At 38.3% G+C, this 24,737-nt stretch overlaps 1 protein-coding gene across 3 annotated transcripts in view; it reads right to left on the bottom strand.

Annotated features, from left to right (window-relative positions):
- Positions 1-1,305: 1,305 nt before the first annotated feature.
- The window catches only part of LOC133614928 (sodium-coupled neutral amino acid transporter 3-like), a 64,047-nt gene continuing 40,615 nt past the window's right edge, over positions 1,306-24,737 (bottom strand). For 2 of the 3 annotated variants that reach the window (XM_072914794.1, XM_072914793.1), the window contains 8 exons: positions 22,803-22,885; positions 19,834-19,892; positions 16,156-16,272; positions 14,367-14,446; positions 14,194-14,294; positions 13,998-14,122; positions 8,128-8,272; positions 5,946-6,301 (listed from right to left, as the gene is read on the bottom strand). In XM_072914794.1, the coding sequence (XP_072770895.1) occupies positions 5,961-6,301; positions 8,128-8,272; positions 13,998-14,122; positions 14,194-14,294; positions 14,367-14,446; positions 16,156-16,272; positions 19,834-19,892; positions 22,803-22,885 (1,051 nt within the window). In that variant the 3' untranslated portion in view covers positions 5,946-5,960. Of the gene's footprint in view, positions 2,057-5,945; positions 6,302-8,127; positions 8,273-13,997; positions 14,123-14,193; positions 14,295-14,366; positions 14,447-16,155; positions 16,273-19,833; positions 19,893-22,802; positions 22,886-24,737 lie in introns of those variants that run through there. The other variant, XM_072914795.1, reaches the window with a different exon arrangement.

The following is a 24,737-nucleotide window of genomic DNA, read 5'->3' as shown; positions in this document are numbered from 1 at the left end:
ATGACTTTAAAAGTCTTATATAAGTGTTATAATGAAGACAACACATGATGTAAGTGTCTATATTAGCCTACTATCAAAATGACTTTAAAAGTCTTATATAAGTGTTATAATGAAGACAACACATGATGTAAGTGTCTATATTAGCCTACTATCAAAATGACTTTAAAAGTGTTATAATGAAGACAACACATGATGTAAGTGTCTATATTAGCCTACTATCAAAATGACTTTAAAAGTCTTATATAACTGTTATAATAAAGACAACACATGATGTAAGTGTCTATATTAGCTATATTAGCCTACTATCAAAATGCCACCCGAACGCCTCCGTAGGGAGGTGTTTCGGGCACGTCCGACCTATAGGAGGCCACGGGGAAGACCCAGGACACGTTGGGAAGACTATGTCTCCCGGCTGGCCTGGGAACGCCTCGGGGTCCCACAGGAAGAGCTGGACCAAGTGGCTGGGGAGAGGGAAGTCTGGGCTTCCCTGCTTAGGCTGCTGCCCCCGCGACCCGACCTCGGATAAGTGGAAGAAGATGGCTGGACATGACTACGTGTCGCAGGCTGACACAAATCTTCGTTGACAGAAATGTTGAAATGTAATATTTAATTTACATAGGAAAAGATGAGTAAAAGTTCTCAGAAGGTGAGATAACTCCTGGGAATGACCAAAGGTATAGATGTGTGTGTCCAACTTAAAGGAAGTGTCTTCTTCTAATGGATTCATTACAGTCTTTGCAAGCTGGGTAACATTTGCTGTGGTCTGGAACAAAATAGTAAAGTTTGCTGTGGTCTGGAACAACATGGTAATGTTTGCTGTGGTCTGGAACAACATGGCACACAAACAACTATCAGACATGCAGCCAATATTACATACAGATAATGTGTCATGAGACATGCAAATATCAATGAAATACACAGAGGACAAACAGTATGAAGTGAAATATAGCTACAGACGAGGCATAATGATGCAGCTAGCCTACATAGCATGTTAGCATGGATTAGCTTGCAGTCATGCACTGACCAAACATGTCTGATTAGCACTCCAACAAGTCAACAACAAAGCTCACATTTGTGCATTCACACACAGTATAAAACGTTTGGTGGACAAAATGAGACAAAAGAGGAGTGGCATAAAACACCTCTTTCTGTGGCAGCGTCGGAGAAAGTTGCACATGTGAACAAACTATGTTGAGTTCAAGGACCGCCAATATTATTAGGACAAAATGGAGCTGGCCAAATACCGTCATGAGTGTGGCATATTTATTATCAGGAGTGGATATTAGCCTGGTAGCGGGCCTGTAAACAAGCTAGCATGCTAAGGATTGTGCTAACGTTGGTCAAGCGGCTGGAGAAAAACAAATCAAATGCAGGATTTCATCTTTTGAAAATATTTATTGAACAATGTCCAGAATAAATGTGTTTGCTTGCACTCTGCCACGTGATTGGCTGACTGCAGACTTGGTCTCTGCCTTCAAGTCCGCTACCACAACTAGAAAATGACCACAATTTGTGGCGGCGAGTGTTTGGTCTTTGACTTGCTAAACGCAAACTTGGCTAATGGCGAAAGAAATGTTTTGCATGGCGAGTTAGCAATTGTCAGGTTGTGAGGATGGCGGCTTCCCGACACCACGCTGGCCGCCGGTGCGCGGACACAGGACACGCCTTCCCTTTCGCCGCCGTGACGTCCTCAAAGAATGAAGGAACTGTCCTGGTAGAATGAAGGAGCCGTCCTGGTAGAATGAAGGAGCCGTCCTGGTAGAATGAAGGAGGCGTCCTGGTAGAATGAAGGAGGCGTCCTGGTAGAATGAAGGAGGCGTCCTGATAGAATGAAGGAGCCGTCCTGGTAGAATGAAGGAGCCGTCCTGGTAGAATGAAGGAGCCGTCCTGGTAGAATGAAGGAGCCGTCCAAGCGTGCAGCAGAGAGGTGAGGACTGTTGCCACAAGCACTTTAATGGCCGCCCACGCTGCGTTTTTGCCCGCTCATCCAATCCACGGCGATGAAGGTGACGCTCATGGTCATGAAGATGAAGCCCAGGGCGGTGAAGCAGGCGGCCTGAGGAGGACAACAACAAATCGGAGAAGAAATGAATGTGGTTCACAATCCTTCTGGAAGACTTCTCTTTTCCTTTTTCATGCATTCTTAGTCGTAAAAAAAGGCTAGCAAAAGTCAGCTAACAATGGAGTCGATGCAAGTCGCTCTTTTCCGCCTATGAAGCGCTCTAAAAAAACCTCCATCAACAATTGATCAACATGCTGTTCATTTCTGCTTTTTTTTTACAAAGAATTTATGTCATTGAATTTTTTGCATTTGAATTCTGTAAACGGAACTTTTTTGCATCAAATTATATTGACAATTACCTTGAAAACAATTTGTTAGCAAAATGTGTGTCTTTTAAGATTCAGTGTAAAAAAAGTGAAGTGTAAAACAATTCAGTATTTAAAAATCCAGTGTAGAAAAATTCTGTTTAAAGATTCAATGTAGAATAATTCAGTGTAAAAAAAAAATAAAATTAGTGTAGAATAATTCAGTGTGAAAAAAAAAATTTAGTGTAGAACATTTAGTGTAAAAAATTCAGTATTTAAAAATCCAGTGTATAAAAATTCAGTGTTAAAAAATTCAGTCTAATAAAATCAGTGTTGAAGAATTTAGTGTAGAAAAATTCAGTGTAAGAAATATTGTTTAAAAATTCACTGTTTAAAAATTCAGTGTATAAAAGTTCAGTGTAAAAAATTCAGTATTTAAAAATCCAGTGTATAAAAATTTATTGGAATTTTTTTTTGTAATTCAGTGTAAAAAAAAAAAAAGTGTATAAAAATTCAGAGTTAAAAAAATTCAGTGTAAAAAAAATCAGTGTATAAAAATTCTGTGTATTAAAATTCAGTGTAGAAAATGTCAGTGTAAAAAAAATTTAGTGTAGAAAAATGCAGTGTTTTAAAATTTTGTGTAGAAAATTTAGTGTAAAAAATTCAGTATTTAAAAATCCAGTGTATAAAAATTCAATTTAAAAATTCAGTGTAGAAAAATGAAAATCTATGTATAAAAATTCAGCGTACGGTATAGAATTCAGCGTGGAGTAATTCAGTGTAAAAAAATACATCTAAAGAAACGTGTAGAAAAATGCAGTGTTTGAAAATTTTGTGTAGAAAATTCAGTGTAAAAAATATTAAAACATTCAGTGTAAAAAAATCAGTATTTAAAAATCCAGTGTAATTTTTTTTTTTTTTAACTCACTGTTTTAAAATTCAGTGTAAAAAAAAAAATCATTGTTGAAAAATTCAGTGTATAAAAATTCAGTGTAGGGTATAGAAGTCAGTGTAGAATAATTCAGTGTAAAAAACATATGTAGAAAAATGCAGTGTTTGAAAATTTAGTGTGCAAAAATTCAGTGTAAAAAATATTTACAAATTCAGTGTAAAAAAAATTCAAACATTCAGTGTAAAAAATTCAGTATTTAAAAATCCAGTGTATAAAAATTCAGTGTAAAAATTTTTTTTTTTTTAAACTCACTGTTTTAAAATTCAGTGTAAAAAAAAAAAATTCAGTGTATAAAAATTCAGTGTAGGGTATAGAAGTCAGTGTAGAATAATTCAGTGTAAAAAAAAATATTGTGTAGAAAAATGCAGTGTTTGAAAATTTAGTGTAGAAAAATTCAGTGTAAACAATATTTACAAATTCAGTGTAAAAAAAATTAAAACAGTCAGTTTAAAAAAATCAGTATTTAAAAATCCAGTGTATAAAAATTCAGTGTAAAATTATTATTTTTTTTAAACTCACTGTTTTAAAATTCAGTGTAAAAAAATAATTGTTGAAAAATTCAGTGTATAAAAATTCAGTGTAGGGTATAGAAGTCAGTGTAGAATAATTCAGTGTAAAAAAAAATATTGTGTAGAAAAATGCAGTGTTTGAAAATTTAGTGTACAAAAATTCAGTGTAAAAAATATTTACAAATTCAGTGTAAATTTTTTTTTAAAACATTCAGTGTAAAAAAAAAATCAGTATTTAAAAATCCAGTGTATAAAAATTCAGTGTAAATTTTTTATTTTTTTTTAAACTCACTGTTTTAAAATTCAGTGTAAAAAAAAAAAAAAAGTTAAAAAATTCAGTGTATAAAAATTCAGTGTAGGGTATAGAAGTCAGTGTAGAATAATTCAGTGTAAAAAAAAATATTGTGTAGAAAAATGCAGTGTTTGAAAATTTAGTGTACAAAAATTCAGTGTAAAAAATATTTACAAATTCAGTGTAAAAAAAATTAAAACATTCAGTGTAAAAAAATCAGTATTTAAAAATCCAGTGTATAAAAATTCAATTTAAAAATTCAGTGTAGAAAAATGAAAATCTATGTATAAAAATTCAGCGTACGGTATAGAATTCAGCGTGGAGTAATTCAGTGTAAAAAAAATACATCTAAAGAAACGTGTAGAAAAATGCAGTGTTTGAAAATTTTGTGTAGAAAATTCAGTGTAAAAAATATTAAAACATTCAGTGTAAAAAAATCAGTATTTAAAAATCCAGTGTAATTTTTTTTTTTTTTTTAACTCACTGTTTTAAAATTCAGTGTAAAAAAAAAATCATTGTTGAAAAATTCAGTGTATAAAAATTCAGTGCAGGGTATAGAAGTCAGTGTAGAATAATTCAGTGTAAAAAAACATATTGTGTAGAAAAATGCAGTGTTTGAAAATTTAGTGTACAAAAATTCAGTGTAAAAAATATTTACAAATTCAGTGTAAAAAAAATTAAAACATTCAGTGTAAAAAATTCAGTATTTAAAAATCCAGTGTATAAAAATTCAATTTAAAAATTCAGTGTAGAAAAATGAAAATCTGTGTATAAAAATTCAGCGTACGGTATAGAATTCAGCGTGGAGTAATTCAGTGTAAAAAAATACATTTAAAGAAACGTGTAGAAAAATGCAGTGTTTGAAAATTTTGTGTTGAAAATTCAGTGTAAAAAATATTAAAACATTCAGTGTAAAAAAATCAGTATTTAAAAATCCAGTGTCATTTTTTTTTTTTTTAACTCACTGTTTTAAAATTCAGTGTAAAAAAAAAATCATTGTTGAAAAATTCAGTGTATAAAAATTCAGTGTAGGGTATAGAAGTCAGTGTAGAATAATTCAGTGTAAAAAACATATGTAGAAAAATGCAGTGTTTGAAAATTTAGTCTACAAAAATTCAATGTAAAAAATATTTACAAATTCAGTGTAAAAAAAATTAAAACATTCAGTGTAAAAAAATCAGTATTTAAAAATCCTGGGTATAAAAATTCAGTGTACATTTTTTTTTTTTTTTTAAACTCACTGTTTTAAAATTCAGTGTAAAAGAAATCACCGTTGAAAAATTCAGTGTATAAAAAGTGAGTGTAGGGTATAGAAGTCAGTGTAGAATAATTCAGTGTAAAAAAAAAATATTGTGTAGAAAAATGCAGTGTTTGAAAATTTAGTGTAGAAAAATTCAGTGTAAAAAATATTTACAAATTCAGTGTAAAAAAAATTAAAACATTCAGTGTAAAAAAATCAGTATTTAAAAATCCAGTGTATAAAAATTCAGGGTAAAATTTTTTTTTTTTTTTTACTCACTGTTTTAAAATTCAGTGTAAAAAAATAATTGTTGAAAAATTCAGTGTATAAAAATTCAGTGTAGGGCAGTGGTCCCCAATCACCGGGCCGCGGACCGGGACCGATTGGTACCGGGCCGCAAAAGAAAAAGAAAAAAAAATATATATATATATTTTATTAAATCAACATAAAAACACAATATATACACTATATATCAATGTATATCAATACAGTCTGCAGGGATACAGTCCGTAAGCACACATGATTGTATTTCTTTATTAAAAAACAACAACAAAACAAACAAAAAAAATCATGAAATATTGTTGCTGGATTTTAGATGTTGTTTTTACAGGTTTTTTTGAGCTGCATTTTAGCCACCTCTTACTTGCCATATTTGACAACTTAGAATGCAAACATAAGTGTTGTCGTGTGACATGATGATTGTGCATAAGTGTTGTTGTCTGACATGATGATTGTGCATAAGTGTTGTTGTCTGACATGATGATTGTGCATAAGTGTTGTTGTGTGACGTGATGATTGTGCATAAGTGTTGTTGTCTGACATGATTATTGTGCATAAGTGTTGTTGTCTGACATGATGATTGTGCATAAGTGTTGTTGTGCAGGAGAAGAAGTGCACCTGGATCTTTGGTCTTGAGTTGAGGGGTTCTTGTTCAGTGGGGATGATGCGGATGTAGAAGAGTCCAGGCAGGATGAAGATCAGACTGGGAGCAGTTGTGGCCCCTGAACACACACACACATACACACACACACACACACACAGAGAGAGAGAGAGAGACTTATTATTCCAAAATATTGATGCTAAGATGTTCTATTTAGCACATTCATCCATGGTGTTCAAACAGTTTAAGACGGGGGTGTCCTAACTTTTTCCACTGAGGGCCAAACTGAAAAATGAAAGCATGCGGCGGCCATTTTGATATTTTTCATTTCCTAAACCAATAGAATATATTGATTTGTATTGAACATTTATGGCTTCCCTCAACTTTGATCCCAAGGACCTGAAAAGTGTCTTTGTCATAAAAATGTTAAAAATATATGAATTCACTTTTCATTATTCAACAAAATATGCACAAAGTAGAAAAGCAGTGAAGTTGTCAAGTTGTGTAAATGGTCAATAAAAAGAGAATAAATCAACTTATATTCAATTGAATAGACTGCAAAGACAAGATATTTCATGTTCACACTGACAAACTTTCTTCTTTTTTTACAAATAATCATTAACTTAGAATGTAATGGCAGCAACACATTGCAAAAAAGGCATTTTTACCAGTGTGTTACATGGCCTTTCCTTTTAACAACACTCAGTAAAGGTTTGGGAACTGAGGAGACACATTTTTGAAGTGGAATTCTTTCCCATTCTTGCTTGATGTACAGCTTAAGTTGTTCAACAGTCTCCCTTCTCATATTTTAGCCTTCACACATCTTCAATGTCTGGACTACAGGCAGGCCAGTCTAGTACCCGCACTCTTTTACCATGAATGATGGCATCGTCTTGCTGAAATAAGCAGGGGCGTCCATGATAACAACATATGTTGCTCCAAAAGCTGTATGTACCTTTCAGCATTAATGGTGCCTTCACAGATGTGTAAGTTACCCATGTCTCGGCCACTAATACACCCCCATACCATCACACATGCTGGCTTCTACACTTTCACCCTAGAACAGTCCCCATGCTTCTTTTCCTCTTTGCTCCACAGTTTCCAAAAACAATTTGAAATGTGGACAGAACACTTTTCCACTTTGCATCAGTCCATCTTAGATGATCTCGGGCCCAGCAAAGCCGGCGCCATTTCTGGGTGTTGTTGATAAATAGCTTTGGCTTTGCATAGTAGAGTTTTAACTTGCACTTACAGATGTAGCGACCAACTGTAGTTACTGACAGTGGTTTTCTGAAGTGTTCCTGAGCCCATGTGGTGATATCCTTTACACACTGATGTGGCTTTTTGATGCAGTAGCGCCTGAGGGATCCAAGGTGTGTAATATCATGGCTTACGTGCAGTGATTTCTGCACATTCTCTGAACCTTTTGATGATATTACGGAGCGTAGATGGTGAAATCCCGAAATTCCTTGTTGAGAAATGTTGTTCTTAAACAGTTTGCTCAGGCCTTTGTTGACAAAGTGGTGACCCTCGCCCCGTCCTTGTTTGTGAATAACTCAGCATTTCATGGAAGCTGCTTTTATAGCCAATCATGGCACCCACCTGTTCCCAATTAGCCTGTTCACCCGTGGGATGTTCCAAATAAGTCTTTGATGAGCATTCCTCAACTTTCTCACTCTTTTTTGCCACTCGTGCCAGCTTTTTGGAAACATATTGCAGCCATCAAATTACAAATGAGCTAATATTTGCAAGAAATAATAAAGTTTGTCAGTGTGAACATGAAATATCTTGTCTTTGCAGTCTATTCAATTGAATATAAGTTGAAAAGGATTTGTTGTATTCTCTACACAAGGTGACCAGTTATTGATGATAACATTGGTGAAGACGGGTCTTACTTTCTCTGCTCATAATGTACAGTATGTGTTGACTTGTAAGTGAAAGTGATACCGGTGATGCCGAAGATGTCTCGGATGTTGGGGACGAGGATGACCAGCATGTTGACAGTGAACAGAAGGCACAAGGCGATGATGATGTGCCTCAGCCAGTGAAAAGGTCTCCCAGGGAACAGGAGCTGCTGCAGCGCCCGGCGGATCTGATGGAAATAGACACGTACAGTAAGCAGGATTTATTTTTGGTTTATTGAAGTACAGTATGTCTTTTTCACCCAACATGGAAGCTGTTGTTGCTGATGTATGCTAACATACTCACACGGTGTCTGTGTCAACATTTTGACACTTGAAGTTATTTTAAAAATACATTTTCAACCAGCCCACCTTGTCACAAATCTCCCTAAACTTCTCCCATTTGTTTGTGCTGAATACATTGTTGTTTATTATAGTTATTTTGTTATTAATGTGTTATTATTCATAACTAGTAGTGATATAAGAAAAAAAAAAAAATCGATTTTCAAATGAATTCTTATTTGTAATGATTCTGAGTTGGAAAAATAAGCAAATAAATAAAAAAAAATAAAAAAATATATACATATATATATATATATGTACAGTACAGGCCAAAAGTTTGGACACACCTTCTCATTTAAAGGCCGTTGCTATAGTTATTATCAATTGTGCTGAAGTTGTACTTTTCTATCTGTGCAAAGGGACAACTTGCAATCTTGGATTGCGAGTGGCCTCGTATCAGTGTTTGTGTCCAGACTCGGCCTGCTGACTGCCAAGGGCGAACATCGAGTACCTTGACGCAGACAAAGCAGAGACAGGGCGATATCACGAGTGTCAGCACATTTCCATTTCATGAATAATCATATATTGTGTCTAACTGGGGCTGCTGAAATGACCCCCCCTTCCTTCAGAAGCAGCCTCAGTGATGTAACCAGGGACCTCCCAAATAAATAGAGGAGCACGTGGGCTGTGCCTTAGAGCGTAGGTTGGAACTGTAACTTGAGTGTACAGCCCAATACGTCTCTCCTCATGAGCCAAATTTAACTCTGTCTCTACATGATTCCTTGCCTCTGTTTAATAAATGTCATCAGTGTTTGAACTGGACAAACAAAAAAAGGTGAAATAACTGAAAACATGTTTTATACTCTACTTTCTTCAAAATAGCCACCCTTTGCTCTGATTACCGCTCTGCACACTCTTGGCATTCTCTCCATGAGCTTCAAGCACACATGTGAAGTGAAAAGCATTCCAGGTAACTACCTCTTGAAGCTCATGGAGAGAATGCCAAGAGTGTGCAAAGCGGTAATCCGAGCAAAGGGTGGCTATTTTGAAGGAACTAGAATATAAAACATGTTGTTTTTTTTTAACTCCACATGTGTTCATTCCTAGTTTTGATGTGACAATCTACAATGTAAATAAAGATTGAATGAAAAGAAGGTGTGTCCAAACATTAATAACATAAAAGCTATAATATATAACATAACAAAATATTATAACCAAACAAATGGGACAGGTGTGTTGCCAAGGTGATGTATTTTACAATAATGACAATGTGAAAACATTTTTCCACATTTTTTCTTGCAAATTGACTCGAAATAAAAGAAGTGTTCACAGCATTTGTGATGAAGATGAAAAGTGAGCATCCTTGAGATGTTCCTCCAGCTTCATTGGAGTCCACCTGTGGTCAAGTCAGAGGGAAGGCACATTGACGGTGTATGGCAGAACACAAACCAAGAATGAAGTCCAAGGAATGGTCTGTAGACCTCCGAGACAGGATGGTCTCAAGGCACAAATCTGGCGAAGGGTACTGAAAAAATACGTGCGTGGCCTCCATCATCCGTACATGGAAGAAGTTTGGAACCACCAGGCTGTCTAAACTGGGCGATGGAGGGAGAAGGGCCCTAGTCAGGGAGGTGACCAAGACCATGGTCACTCTGTCAGAGCTACAGCATTCCTCTGTGGAGAGAGGAGAACTTTCCAGAAGGACAATCCACCAACCAGACCTGTATGGTAGAGTGGCCAGACAGAAGCCGTTTCTTAGTAAAAAATGCACCTGAAAGACTCTCAGACCGTAAGAAACTAAATTCTCTGGTCTGACGAGACAAAGATTGAAGTCTTTGGTGTGAATGTCATGTTTGGAGGAAACCAGGCACCGCTCATCACCAGGCCAGTACCAAGCATGGTGGTGGCAGCATCATGATGTGGGGATGGTTTTCTGGGAGACGAGTCAGGATAGAGGGAAAGATGAATGCAGCAATGTATAGAGACATCCTGGATGAAAACCAGGGCTTCCTACCCAACCTGATGGAACTTGAGAGGTGCTGCAAAGAGGAAGTGCCCAAAGATAAGTGTGCCAATCTTGTGGCGTGGTATTCAAAAAGCCTTGAGGCTGTAAATGCTGCCAAAGGTGCATCAACTAAGTATTGAGCAAAGGCTGTGAAGACTTTTTATGTACGTGAGATGTTTGCAAACATTTAATAAAAATGTTTTCACATTGTCTTTCATGGGGTTATTGTGTGAAGGTTTTTGCGGACACAAATGAACTGTGACACACTCCATTGAGTGGAATCTCTGGCCATAGATATCATCTATTATGTTAGTTACTTCTCTTTCTTCTATTTCCTGCTGGATCTACTCTCTATTTTATGCTGCAGCTGTCACATATACTGTACATCAGGGGTGCTCACACTTTTTCTGCAGGCGAGCTACTTTTAAATTGATCAAGTCGTGGGGATCTACCTCATTCATACCGTATTTTCCGCACTATTAGCCGCACCTAAAAACCACAAATTTACTCAAAAGCTGACAGTGCGGCTTATAACCCGGTGCGCTTTATATATGGATTAATATTAAGATTCATTTTCATAAAGTTTCGGTCTCGCAACTACGGTAAACAGCCGCCATCTTTTTTCCCCGTAGAAGAGGAAGTGCTTCTTCTTCTACGCAAGCAACCGCCAAGGTAAGCACCCGCCCCCATAGAACAGGAAGCGCTTCTTCTACTGTAAGCAACCACCCGCCCGCGTAGAAGAAGAAGAAGCGCGCGGATATTACGTTTCATTTCCTTTGTGTGTTTACATCTGTAAAGACCACAAAATGGCTCCTACTAAGCGACAAGTTTCCGGTTCATGAAAAGACGCAATCTCTCCATCCGCACACGGACTACTATTTCACAGCAACTGCCTAAAGACTTTCAAGAAAAGCTGGCTACTTTCCGTGCATATTGTAAAAACAAGATAGCTGAAAAAAAGATCTGGCCAGAGAACATTATCAACATGGACGAGGTTCCACTGACTTTTGATATTCCTGTGAACCGCACTGTGGATACAACGGGAGCACGTACGGTGAATATTCGCACCACAGGGAATGAGAAGTCATCCTTCACTGTGGTTCTAGCTTGCCATGCTAATGGCCAGAAACTTCCACCCATGGTGATATTCAAAAGGAAGACCTTGCCAAAAGAGACCTTTCCAGCCGGCGTCATCATAAAAGCTAACTCGAAGGGATGGATGAAGAAAAGATGAGCGAGTGGTTAAGGTAAGTTTAAGTTTACGCGAAGAGGCCGGGTGGCTTTTTTCACGCAGCTCCATCCATGTTGATATACGACTCCATGCGCGCCCACATCACGCTGGTTTTTAATATATTATTAAAGTTTGACTGACCTATCTGACTGTTTTTTTGACATTCCTTTAGCGCAGTTAGATGCGGCTTATAACACGGGGCGGCTTATAGGTGGACAAAGTTTTGAAATATGCCGTTCACTGAAGGCGCGGCTTATAACCCAGGGCGGCTTATGGTGCGGAAAATACGGTATATATAATTTATATTTACTTATTTATGAAATATATGTTTTTGTTAACAAGTTAAAGGTGTTTAATGATAATGCAAGCATGTTTAACACATATAGTTAATATTGTTAATACATTAAAGGTGTTTAATGATAATACAAGTATGTTTAATACATATAGTTAATATTGTTAACAGCTTAAAGGTGTTTAAAGATAATACAAGCATGTTTAACACATATAGATTCCTTTCTTTCATGAAGACAAGAATATAAGTTGGTGTATTACCTGATTCTGATGACTTGCATTGACAGGAATCAGACAGTGGTGATGATAATGTCCGCATTTTCGAATGGAGGAGAAAAAAAGTCTCCTTTCTGTCCAATACCACATGAAAGTGGTTGGTTTTTGGCATCTTATTTGTCCAGCTTCCGTACTCCTTTGTATACACTTTACAAGAAATACATTGTCGGCAAACTCCGTAGCTTGCTAGCTTGTGCACGCCAGCTTTCTGAGACTCTTATTTTGTTAGCGCAACTGTGCAACTGTGCAGTCGGTCTTTGGAGTTTTGACGACAGGTACGGCGCCAGAGTCTGTTGAAATAAAGTGTTTCTCGCCTTCCAGTCGGCAATTTTAATGAGCTGGCAGCAGCCGGCGTCATCTCAGAAGACCCTCGGGTGCCGTGAATGTCAATCAAGTGACGAAAGTGACGTCATAGTGAAGATTTATGATCGCTCATTTTTAGGACTATTTTTTTAATGCCTGGCTGGTGATGGACTGACACACCCTCCGAGATCGACCGGTAGCTCGCGATCGACGTAATGAGCACCCCTGATGTACATGCTCATTGTTATATATGTTATAGACATCATATAATATATTATGTAAATATGACATATATATGTTATATTTGATATGGCTATATTTAGAGTACCGTATTTTCCGCACCATAAGGCGCCCTGGGTTATAAGCCGCGCCTTCAATGAACGGCATATTTCAAAACTTTGTCCACCTATAAGCCGCCCCGTGTTATAAGCCGCATCTAACTGCGCTAAAGGAATGTCAAAAAAACAGTCAGATAGGTCAGTCAAACTTTAATAATATATTAAAACCAGCGTGATGTGGGCGCGCATGGAGTCGTATATCAACATGGACGGAGCTGCGTGAAAAAAGCCACCCGGCCTCTTCGCGTAAACTTAAACTTACCTTAACCACTCGCTCATCTTTTCTTCATCCATCCCTTCGAGTTAGCTTTTATGATGACGCCGGCTGGAAAGGTCTCTTTTGGCAAGGTCTTCCTTTTGAATATCACCATGGGTGGAAGTTTCTGGCCATTAGCATGGCAAGCTAGAACCACAGTGAAGGATGACTTCTCATTCCCTGTGGTGCGAATATTCACCGTACGTGCTCCCGTTGTATCCACAGTGCGGTTCACAGGAATATCAAAAGTCAGTGGAACCTCGTCCATGTTGATAATGTTCTCTGGCCGGATCTTTTTTTCAGCTATCTTGTTTTTACAATATGCACGGAAAGTAGCCAGCTTTTCTTGAAAGTCTTTAGGCAGTTGCTGTGAAATAGTAGTCCGTGTGCGGATGGAGAGATTGCGTCTTTTCATGAACCGGAAACCTGTCGCTTAGTAGGAGCCATTTTGTGGTCTTTACAGATGTAAACACACAAAGGAAATGAAACGTAATATCCGCGCGCTTCTTCTTCTTCTACGCGGGCGGGTGGTTGCTTACAGTAGAAGAAGAAGCGCTTCCTGTTCTATGGGGGCGGGTGCTTACCTTGGCGGTTGCTTGCGTAGAAGAAGAAGCACTTCCTCTTCTACGGGAAAAAAAGATGGCGGCTGTTTACCGTAGTTGCGAGACCGAAACTTTATGAAAATGAATCTTAATATTAATCCATATATAAAGCGCACCGGGTTATAAGGCGCACTGTCAGCTTTTGAGAAAATTTGTGGTTTTTAGGTGCGCCTTATAGTGCGGAAAATACGGTATTTATACCTGCATTGTCCTTTCCATCCTTACACTTTCCATCATTGTAACTGAGCTACTGTGTGGAACAATTGGCTCATTGAAGTTAGTGTGAGTGTAAGAGAGAATGTGAGTATGTTGATGAGATTGTGAGGTCGTACAGGGAAGAGGACCACGGGGACGGTGAGGGTGACGGCCACCAGGACGGCCAATCGCACGCAGAGGATCAGAGTGTCCAGGGGGTCCACCTTGCTGTAGGTGTGCAGGAGCTCTGCTTCCGTGTTTCCTGCACAACAAAAGCACAACAAGTGTCAGATCCGATGAAGGCAGGTGAAGGAAGAGAGTCTCTGCTCTCACCGTAGAAGGTCAGGTAGCCAAAGATGGCCGTGAGGAAGTACATGACGAACATGGCCAGGATGGAAACGTTGCCGATGTTCTGCATTCTCCTCTTGGTGGGACTTGAGGGAGCAAACATGTCAAACATGTCAGCTCTTCCAGCAGCAACACTGAGAGCGGCGCAGGAATCTTACCTTCTGAGCTCCGTGTAGATGGGAAGAACTTCAGGGTGGCAAACAAAAGCAAAGGCCAGGATTGGAATGGCGTACGCCGTCTGCCAACAAGGAGGAGAACATCTTCAACAACTTGAACTTACTTTAGGAAACTGATGTTCTTTCTATCATTGAAATGCCATCATCATATTGATCATTGATCATTGTCATCATCATATTGATCATTGATCATTGTCATCATCATATTGATCATTGATCATTGTCATCATCATATTGATGGATTCTTCTATATTAACTACTGTCACTTATTTTATGTAGCAACTACTACACCAAAAACACAAATAAGTAAGCAAGAACTCAAAAAAAGTGAGGCAATCAGTTGTGTTTTTGGAGTTCATAAACGCAAATATTTCAGTATATTTGGAGTTTATGTTAAATGTACTTTTAAATGATAATGTCATTAAACTTACCAATTAAGCCAACTCAAATATTGTCCTCCTCGTGTCTGCTGCCTTAAGAGGAAGCGCACGCTAAATGCTACAAAATAAAAGCACTTCCTCTGTGCGTGCATGTAATAATTGATACACACACACACACACACACACACACACACACACACACACACACACACACACACACACACACACACACACACACACACACACACACACACACACACACACACACACACACACAGTATGATAACAATACAAATCTATAATGCAATGGATTCATTCTTCATTTATTCTTGGGGGACCACATTGAATGACATAGCGGGCCACGTTGAATGACATGACGGGCCACTTTAAATGATATGGTGGGCCACATAAATGAGGTGACAGACCACATTAAATGATGTGGCAGACCACGTTGAATGACATTACGGGCCACTTGGAATGACATGAAGGGCCACTTTAAATGACATGAAGGGCCAAATTAAATGACATGGTGGGCCACATAAATGAGGTGACAGACCACATTAAATGATTTTGCAGACCACGTTGAATGACATGACGGGTCACTTTAAATGACATGAAGGGCCACTTTAAATGACATGAAGGGCCAGTTTAAATGACATGGTGGGCCACGCATTAAATGACATGGTGGGCCACATAAATGAGGTGACAGACCACATTAAATGATGTGGCAGACCACGTTGAATGACATGACGGGTCACTTTAAATGACATGACGGGCCACTTTAAATGACATGAAGGGCCAGTTTAAATGACATGGTGGGCCACGCATTAAATGACATGGTGGGCCACATAAATGAGATGACAGACCACATAAAATGTTGTGGCAGACCACGTTGAATGACATGACGGGCCACTTTAAATGACATGACGGGCCACTTTAAATGACATGAAGGGCCACACATTAAATGACATGGTGGGCCACATAAATGAGGTGACAGACCACATTAAATTATTTTGCAGACCATGTTGAATGACAGGCCACCGTAATGAGGTGACGCACTGCATTAAATAATGTGGCAGGCTAGTTTAAATGAAGTGGCAGGTCAGAGCTGAGTTTGACACACGTGCTTTAAAGGAGACATGTACTGTATTTCATGTCTGCCAGTATGTTTTAGCACAACCATATTTGGTCATATTTCCTGCTGGGGCGGTGCTGCCACCTAGCTGCAGGCCCATGCATCGTTCAAGACTGACAAAAGAGGCAGATACTGGAAGCCCCGCCCCCCCACCACAATATTGTAGAAGCCCTGGCTCACCACTTGGTAGACACAATATTGCAGGAGCCCTGGCTCACCACTTGGTAGACACAATATTGTAGGAGCCCTGGCTCACCTCTTGGTTGACGTTGAAGAACTTGGTGCTGCACGCGTCCTCTGAAGTGTCTGCGCTGACAGAGAAGTTTCCAAACACTTCCAGTGGGCAAGCGATGTTGAATCTCTTGTAGATCACCTGAGGCCACATTAGAGGAGGTCACCATCAAGCTCACTTGGTCAACAACCATCTACCACCTACTGTAAGTCTGCTCTTACATTCACTTGACATCTACCACCTACTGTAAGTCTGCTCTTACATTCACTTGACATCTACCACCTACTGTATGTCCACTCTTACATTCACTTGACATCTACCACCTACTGTAAGTCTGCTCTTACATTCACTTGACATCTACCACCTACTGTAAGTCTGCTCTTACATTCACTTGACATCTACCACCTACTGTAAGTCTGCTCTTACATTCACTTGACATCTACCACCTACTGTAAGTCTGCTCTTACATTCACTTGACATCTACCACCTACTGTAAGTCTGCTCTTACATTCACTTGACATCTACCACCTACTGTAAGTCTGCTCTGACATTCACTTGACATCTACCACCTACTGTAAGTCTGCTCTTACATTCACTTGACATCTACCACCTACTGTAAGTCTGCTCTTACATTCACTTGACATCTACCACCAGTTCAAAAAACAACTTTTGTTTGTTGTCCTGATTAAGAGGAATGTTTTGACGGTGAAATGGTTGAAATGCGTTGAAAAATGTGGAAGGAGTAGTCGCCTAAAAAAAGGGTTTGAAAAAAACGAGAATTCCTGGAATTTTTTTGAACTTGTAAAAATGATAGTTTGAATGTCCAGGATGGTGGAATGTGTTGAAGGGGGAATGCTTTGAAGCAGGTGAAAAATGTGGGAATGATGGAAGTTTGAAAAATGGCCAATTCATTTTGAATGGGAAAAATGTCCCGGAAAACTTGGAATTCTGGGAAATCTGGGAATTTGTGGAATGCGTCAAAAGAAAGCCCGCCATTCCCAAATAGGCTGAACAGTTTGAAGTTGGAACGCTTTGAATGGGGTGAAAAATGTGGAAGGTAGAGCGTGCCAAAATGTGGAGAAGAAGCATACTTGCCAACCCTCCGGGATTTTCCGGGAGACTCCCGAAATTCAGCGCCTCTCCCGAAAACCTCCCGGGACAAATTTTCTCCCAAAAAACTCCCAAAATTCAGGCGGACCTGAGTGACGTGTTGACAACACACAACAACAGTGTCTACCGTAAAGCAGTTGGTCTGCCGTAAACAGCAATGTTGTGACACTTTTAAACAGGACAATACTGCCATCTACTGTACATGCATATGTGACCCACCCATAATGTGTCACATTTTTGTGTTGATTTATTTATTTTATTTTGTGGTTTGAATTCGTTTTTGGAGCTGTCATTACACATTTATCAGTATTCACATTGGTCAGTAGGGGGCAGTAGGGCGTTTCTTCCCAATTGAATGCTATCACCTGCAGACCGGAAGTGTCTTGTCATTCTGATGAGCGCGACCAGTCTGTGAACAATTGAAACTGTCCTGTGTGCTTTTTCCTCCTGTATAACAGGTTAGTTTTGGTGAATCAACTCACTGAATAATATCCATGTGATCTTTATAAGTTTAAGTACACATTCTGATGGTGGAGCCTAACTCTAAAGTGTTTGTGAGTTGTAGTTTGTAAATGAACACTGAAATTCAAGTATTTCTTTTATTTATATATATATTAGAGATGCGCGGTTTGCGGGCACAACCGCGGAGTCCGCGGATTATCCGCGGATCGGGCGGATGAAATTTAAAAAAATTAGATTTTATCAGCGGGTCGGGTCGGGTCGGGTTGGGCTGGGCGATTGAAATAAAAAAAAATTAGATTTTAAATAGATTCAGGCGGGTGGCAGTTAAACCAATTGGTAAATATATATACATAGTTAAATGTTGTTACCCACATACGAAAAACGAGCAGGCACCTGCAGCATATGCCACAACAGAAGAAGAAAAAAAAAAGAGATGGACACTTTTACGGAGCGGAGAAGGCCCCCAACGCCTCGCCGGGGTCCGGGACCGAGGCCCCTTCCCCCGAGAGGGCCCCACCGGGAGCCGTAGCTGAGGCGATCCGCGAGAAGGGCCCGACGCACGTCCAGGGTCACCACCGCGCCCACCGCACCGACACCCCGCCTCGTCCGCCTTCGCCGCGGCCGGCGTCACGCGAAGCAGGTAAGCAGCTTACCTGCCCGCCACCCCCGTGGCCGGGGGCTCGTAACAGGGGTCACTCCGCGCTCTCCGCCCGCGCAGCTTACCTGCCCGCCACCCCTGTTGCCGGGGGCGCGTAACAGGGGTCACTCCGCGCGCAGTGCGCTCACGAAAGGGGTGGGGCTCACCCTGGTTGATATAGACAGCAGCTAGGACGGTGGCCATGGAAGTCGGAACCCGCTAAGGAGTGTGTAACAACCCACCTGCCGAATCAACTAGCCCTGAAAATGGATGGCGCTGGAGCGTCGGGCCCATATACCCGGCCGTCGCCGGCAGCGAGACGCGCTTGGAGGTGCGCTCAGCGCGGCTCCCATATGATTGCGCACTGGTGTGCGTCTGGGTCGTGACAGCGTGGCACACGAATGTCTGCACTGCATTGGATCAGTCTCCTTTCTTTAACAGGCAAAAGCTTTATAACCTCACTAATGCCTTGCATCGTCTATATTAGATATATAACAACGGGCGGGTGCGGGCGGGTGCGGTTCTGATCAAATGTTACATCGGGTGGATGGCGGATGGTTGACAACTTTCTGATGCGGTTGCGGATGAAATAATTGCCTATCCACGCATCTCTAATATATATATATATATATATATATATATATATATATATATATATATATATATATAGCTAGAATTCACTGAAAGTCAAGTATTTCTTATATATATATATATATATATCTTAACCACGCCCCCAACCACGCCCCCCGCCCCACCCCGACCACGCCCCCGCCCCACCCCCCACCCCCCACCTCTTGAAATTGGAGGTCTCAAGGTTGGCAAGTATGAGAAGAAGAAGAAGAAAAAGAAGAAAGCATATGTGAGAATGCTCTGGAACATTCACACAATAAGTTGAAGTGCAAGAAGAAAAAGATGAATTTTGCTGTAGAAAAGCGTGTGTGAGAATGTATATGTCTTTGTTGCAGCTAGGAGTGTTGGCGATTCTCTTTTCAAGACGCCCCCCCACACCCCACACCCTACACCCCACACCCCACACCCCAGGTCAGGATGCATTCCAGGAAAGTTGGAACTTGCCAGGTCTGAAGCAGTTGAAGGTAAACAAAAAACATGGCTGGATTTTGTCAGGTGCCGATGTACAGTTCATCTTTTATTCAGGAAATAATGGTTTGTCCTCATGTAATACTGTATCTCCACACATACTGTACCTCCACACTACACATACTGTACCTCCACACCACACATACTGTACCTCCACACCACACATACTGTACCTCCACACCACACATACTGTACCTCCACACCACACATACTGTACCTCCACACCACACATACTGTAACTCCACACCACACATACTGTACTTCCACACATACTGTACCTCCACACTACACATACTGTACCTCCACACCACACATACTGTACCTCCACACCACACATACTGTACCTCCACACATACTGTACCTCCACACCACACAGGTGGATTGTAACAACTTACCACACAGAGGAAGAACACCATGCAGGAGAGAGAAAAGCCGCTTGTGTAACCCAGATAACCTTGGAAACATGACAACATGCAACATTAATGCTCATTATTTACATATATTACTGTATTAAAGCAATGAGTCCTTTCTAACATGACAACATGTAACATTAATGCTCATTATTTATGCATATTACTGTATTAAAGCAATTAGTCCTTTCCAACATGACAACATGTAACATTAATACTCATTATTTATGCATATTACTGTATTAAAGCAATGAGTCCTTTCCAACATGTAACATTAATGCTCATTATTTAGGTATATTACTGTATTAAAGCAATTATTCCTTTCCAACATGACAACATGTAACATTAATACTCATTATTTAGGTATATAAATGTATTAAAGCAATGAGTCCTTTCCAACATGTAACATTAATGCTCATTATTTACGCATATTACTGTATTAAAGCAATTATTCCTTTCCAACATGTAACATTAATACTCATTATTTACGTATATTACTGTATTAAAGCAATGAGTCCTTTCCAACATGACAACATGTAACATTAATGCTCATTATTTAGGTATATAAATGCATTAAAGCAATGAGTCCTTTCCAACATGTAACATTAATGCTCATTATTTACGCATATTACTGTATTAAAGCAATTATTCCTTTCCAACATGTAACATTAATGCTCATTATTTACGTATATTACTGTATTAAAGCAATTATTCCTTTCCAACATGTAACATTAATACTCATTATTTACGTATATTACTGTATTAAAGCAATGAGTCCTTTCCAACATGACAACATGTAACATTAATGCTCATTATTTAGGTATATAAATGCATTAAAGCAATGAGTCCTTTCCAACATGTAACATTAATGCTCATTATTTATGCATATTACTGTATTAAAGCAATTATTCCTTTCCAACATGACAACATGTAATGTTAATGCTCATTATTTAGGTATATAAATGTATTAAAGCAATTATTCCTTTCCAACATGACAACATATAACATTAATACTCATTATTTACCTATATTACTGTATTAAAGCAATGAGTCCTTTCCAACATGTAACATTAATGCTCATTATTTAGGTATATTACTGTATTAAAGCAATTATTCCTTTCCAACATGACAACATGTAACATTAATGCTCATTATTTACGTATATTACTGTATTAAAGCAATGAGTCCTTTCCAACATGACAACATGTAACATTAATACTCATTATTTAGGTATATTACTGTATTAAAGCAATGAGTCCTTTCCAACATGACAACATGTAACATTAATGCTCATTATTTATGCATATTACTGTATTAAAGCAATTATTCCTTTCCAACATGACAACATGTAACATTAATACTCATTATTTACGCATATTACTGTATTAAAGCAATTATTCCTTTCCAACATGTAACATTAATACTCATTATTTACGTATATTACTGTATTAAAGCAATGAGTCCTTTCCAACATTCAACATTAATACTCATTATTTACGTATATTACTGTATTAAAGCAATGAGTCCTTTCCAACATGTAACATTAATGCTCATTATTTACGCATATTACTGTATTAAAGCAATTATTCCTTTCCAACATGACAACATGTAACATTAATACTCATTATTTACCTATATTACTGTATTAAAGCAATGAGTCCTTTCCAACATGTAACATTAATGCTCATTATTTATGCATATTACTGTATTAAAGCAATTATTCCTTTCCAACATGACAACATGTAATGTTAATGCTCATTATTTAGGTATATAAATGTATTAAAGCAATTATTCCTTTCCAACATGACAACATGTAATGTTAATGCTCATTATTTAGGTATATTACTGTATTAAAGCAATGAGTCCTTTCCAACATGACAACATGTAACATTAATGCTCATTATTTACGCATATTACTGTATTAAAGCAATTATTCCTTTCCAACATGACAACATGTAACATTAATGCTCATTATTTAGGTATATTACTGTATTAAAGCAATGAGTCCTTTCCAACATGACAACATGTAACATTAATGCTCATTATTTACGCATATTACTGTATTAAAGCAATTATTCCTTTCCAACATGACAACATGTAACATTAATGCTCATTATTTACGTATATTACTGTATTAAAGCAATGAGTCCTTTCCAACATGACAACATGTAACATTAATGCTCATTATTTACGCATATTACTGTATTAAAGCAATTATTCCTTTCCAACATGACAACATGTAACGTTAATGCTCATTATTTAGGTATATAAATGTATTAAAGCAATTATTCCTTTCCAGCATGACAACATATAACATTAATACTCATTATTTAGGTATATAAATGTATTAAAGCAATGAGTCCTTTCCAACATGTAACATTAATGCTCATTATTTACGCATATTACTGTATTAAAGCAATTATTCCTTTCCAACATGACAACATGTAACATTAATGCTCATTATTTATGCATATTACTGTATTAAAGCAATGAGTCCTTTCCAACATGACAACATGTAACATTAATACTCATTATTTACGCATATTACTGTATTAAAGCAATTATTCCTTTCCAACATGTAACGTTAATGCTCATTATTTAGGTATATAAATGTATTAAAGCAATTATTCCTTTCCAACATGACAACACGTAACATTAATACTCATTATTTAGGTATATTACTGTATTAAAGCAATTATTCCTTTCCAACATGACAACATGTAACATTAATGCTCATTATTTAGGTATATAAATGCATTAAAGCAATGAGTCCTTTCCAACATGACAACATATAACATTAATACTCATTATTTAGGTATATTACTGTATTAAAGCAATGAGTCCTTTCCAACATGTAACATTAATACTCATTATTTAGGTATATAAATGCATTAAAGCAATGAGTCCTTTCCAACAATAAAATCTGCATGAAGAGTTGACAAAGTAGTAGCTACCGAGGTGCTTCATGAGGGCCAAAGGCAGGATTATGGCCAGAGTGACGAGGATGATGAGGTAGTTTCCGTTCATGAACCATTCACTAGGTGAGGAAGAAAAGTAAGGTCACATGACTACCACTCTTCTGTGCCGCTGATTGCAATCATGGACGACTACCAATCACTTTTAAAACACTATTTTACATAGCCACCACTTTTTTTTCCCCTACGCTTTGTACATTGCGGCTTATGAAACGGTGCGGCTAATTTATGGATTTTTCTTCGTCGACGGCCATCGTGTTTTGTCAACAATAAGTTTTCATAAAAGGTGTGTTATTGTTTCTGCTACGGCGCCTTCTTTCACTGCAGGTACTGTGGGTTGAACGTCTACGGTATTTCCTTCTTTTTAGTGCTTTGAACCGGAAGTATAAGTGCTGTTGTCTAAATTCTAAATCGATTCATTTTTTTTTTAACTATTTAAAAAAACAAAAACCTGTTTCTTTACTAACCTGTAAGCTGTTTTGAAAAAGTTTCATTCTAATTATTATACCAAATATTACATTGCGAGAGTATCGTGTTGAATTGAGAATGGATTCTAAATCAAATCGTCACCCAGGAATTGGAATGGGATGGAATGTTTAGAGTCCAAAGATTCACAGCCCTAATGAGCTGCCTTCCTGTCTGCTCCTGCTTGTTCTGTGTAACATGTTTAGCTCCGCCCTGCAGTCAGAATAATACTTGAAAGAAATGTAGTTTATTGGGAGGATTATTCCTTTAGTGGAGCGGCTCCACACTGTGTATGAACATACACGGTTAGCTGCTCTGCCATCCAGGGGACCCGAGAAAATTGGATTGGTTTTGCAATAGACCTTTCTGATCACATACCCTATTTTTTTCGGACTATAAGTGGCAGTTTTTGTCATAGTTTGGCCGGTGGTGCGACTTATGTGTGAAATGATGAACACATTAAAATATTATTGATCTCATTCACATAAGAGACTAGACGTATAAGATTTCATGGGATTTAGCGATTAGGAGTGACTGTCATGTCTGTGTAATCATGTTTTGTTTTAAGTCATGTTTTGTTTAGTTTCTGGCTTTTCACTCCCTTGTCTTGTTTGCATGATTAGTTTCACCTGTTCCACGTTTGGACTCATTGTGCACTCTTGTTTGTCACCATAGCAACCATTAGTTTTCACCTGTCACGTCACGCACCTGTTTCACGTTTTGAGTCACGCACCTGTTTTCGTTAATCATGTCTGTGTTATTTAAGCTTTTCATTTTCCGTTGTTCGTCCTGACGACCTCACCACATTTATGCTCTGTCCATTCTTCCCATGTCCATTCTTCATGCAACTATTTCTGTCCAAGCCAAGTAAGTTTTTGTTCCATGTTCATAGTCTTTTTGGTTTCATAGTTTGTTCTCTGCCATTGTGCGTGTTTTTTGTTTGTACTTTTTTGCTATAGTCTTTTGGTTTCATAGTTTATTCTCCGCCTCTGTGCGCGCTTTTTGTTTATTCCTTTTTCTGATAAATATAAATAAATCATGTACCTTCATTTCCGTCTCGCCCGTGCCAACTTTCCGTTGCATCCCGGAAAAGCAAACACCCAGGACCAAGTCATGACAGTAAAAAAAAAAGGAATAAACAAAAAGCGCGCACAGAGGCGGAGAATAAACTATGAAACCAAAAGACTATAGCAAAAAAGTACAAACAAAAAACACGCACAATGGCGGAGAACAAACTATGAAACCAAAAAGACTATAAACATGGAACAAAAACTTACTTGGCTTGGACAGAAATAGTTGCTTGAGGAATTGACATGGGAAGAAGTGCCAGGCATGGACAGAGCATAAATGTGGTGAGGTCGTCAGGACGAACAACAGAAAATGAAAAGCTTAAATAACACAGACACGATTAACGAAAACAGGTGCGTGACTCAAAACGTGAAACAGGTG

The sequence above is a fragment of the Nerophis lumbriciformis genome, linkage group LG01, assembly GCF_033978685.3.
Source record: "Nerophis lumbriciformis linkage group LG01, RoL_Nlum_v2.1, whole genome shotgun sequence".
NCBI lineage: Eukaryota > Metazoa > Chordata > Actinopteri > Syngnathiformes > Syngnathidae > Nerophis > Nerophis lumbriciformis.
The sequence above is the reverse complement of the archived record's forward strand: the minus strand, read 5'-3'. Positions and strand labels throughout refer to the sequence as shown.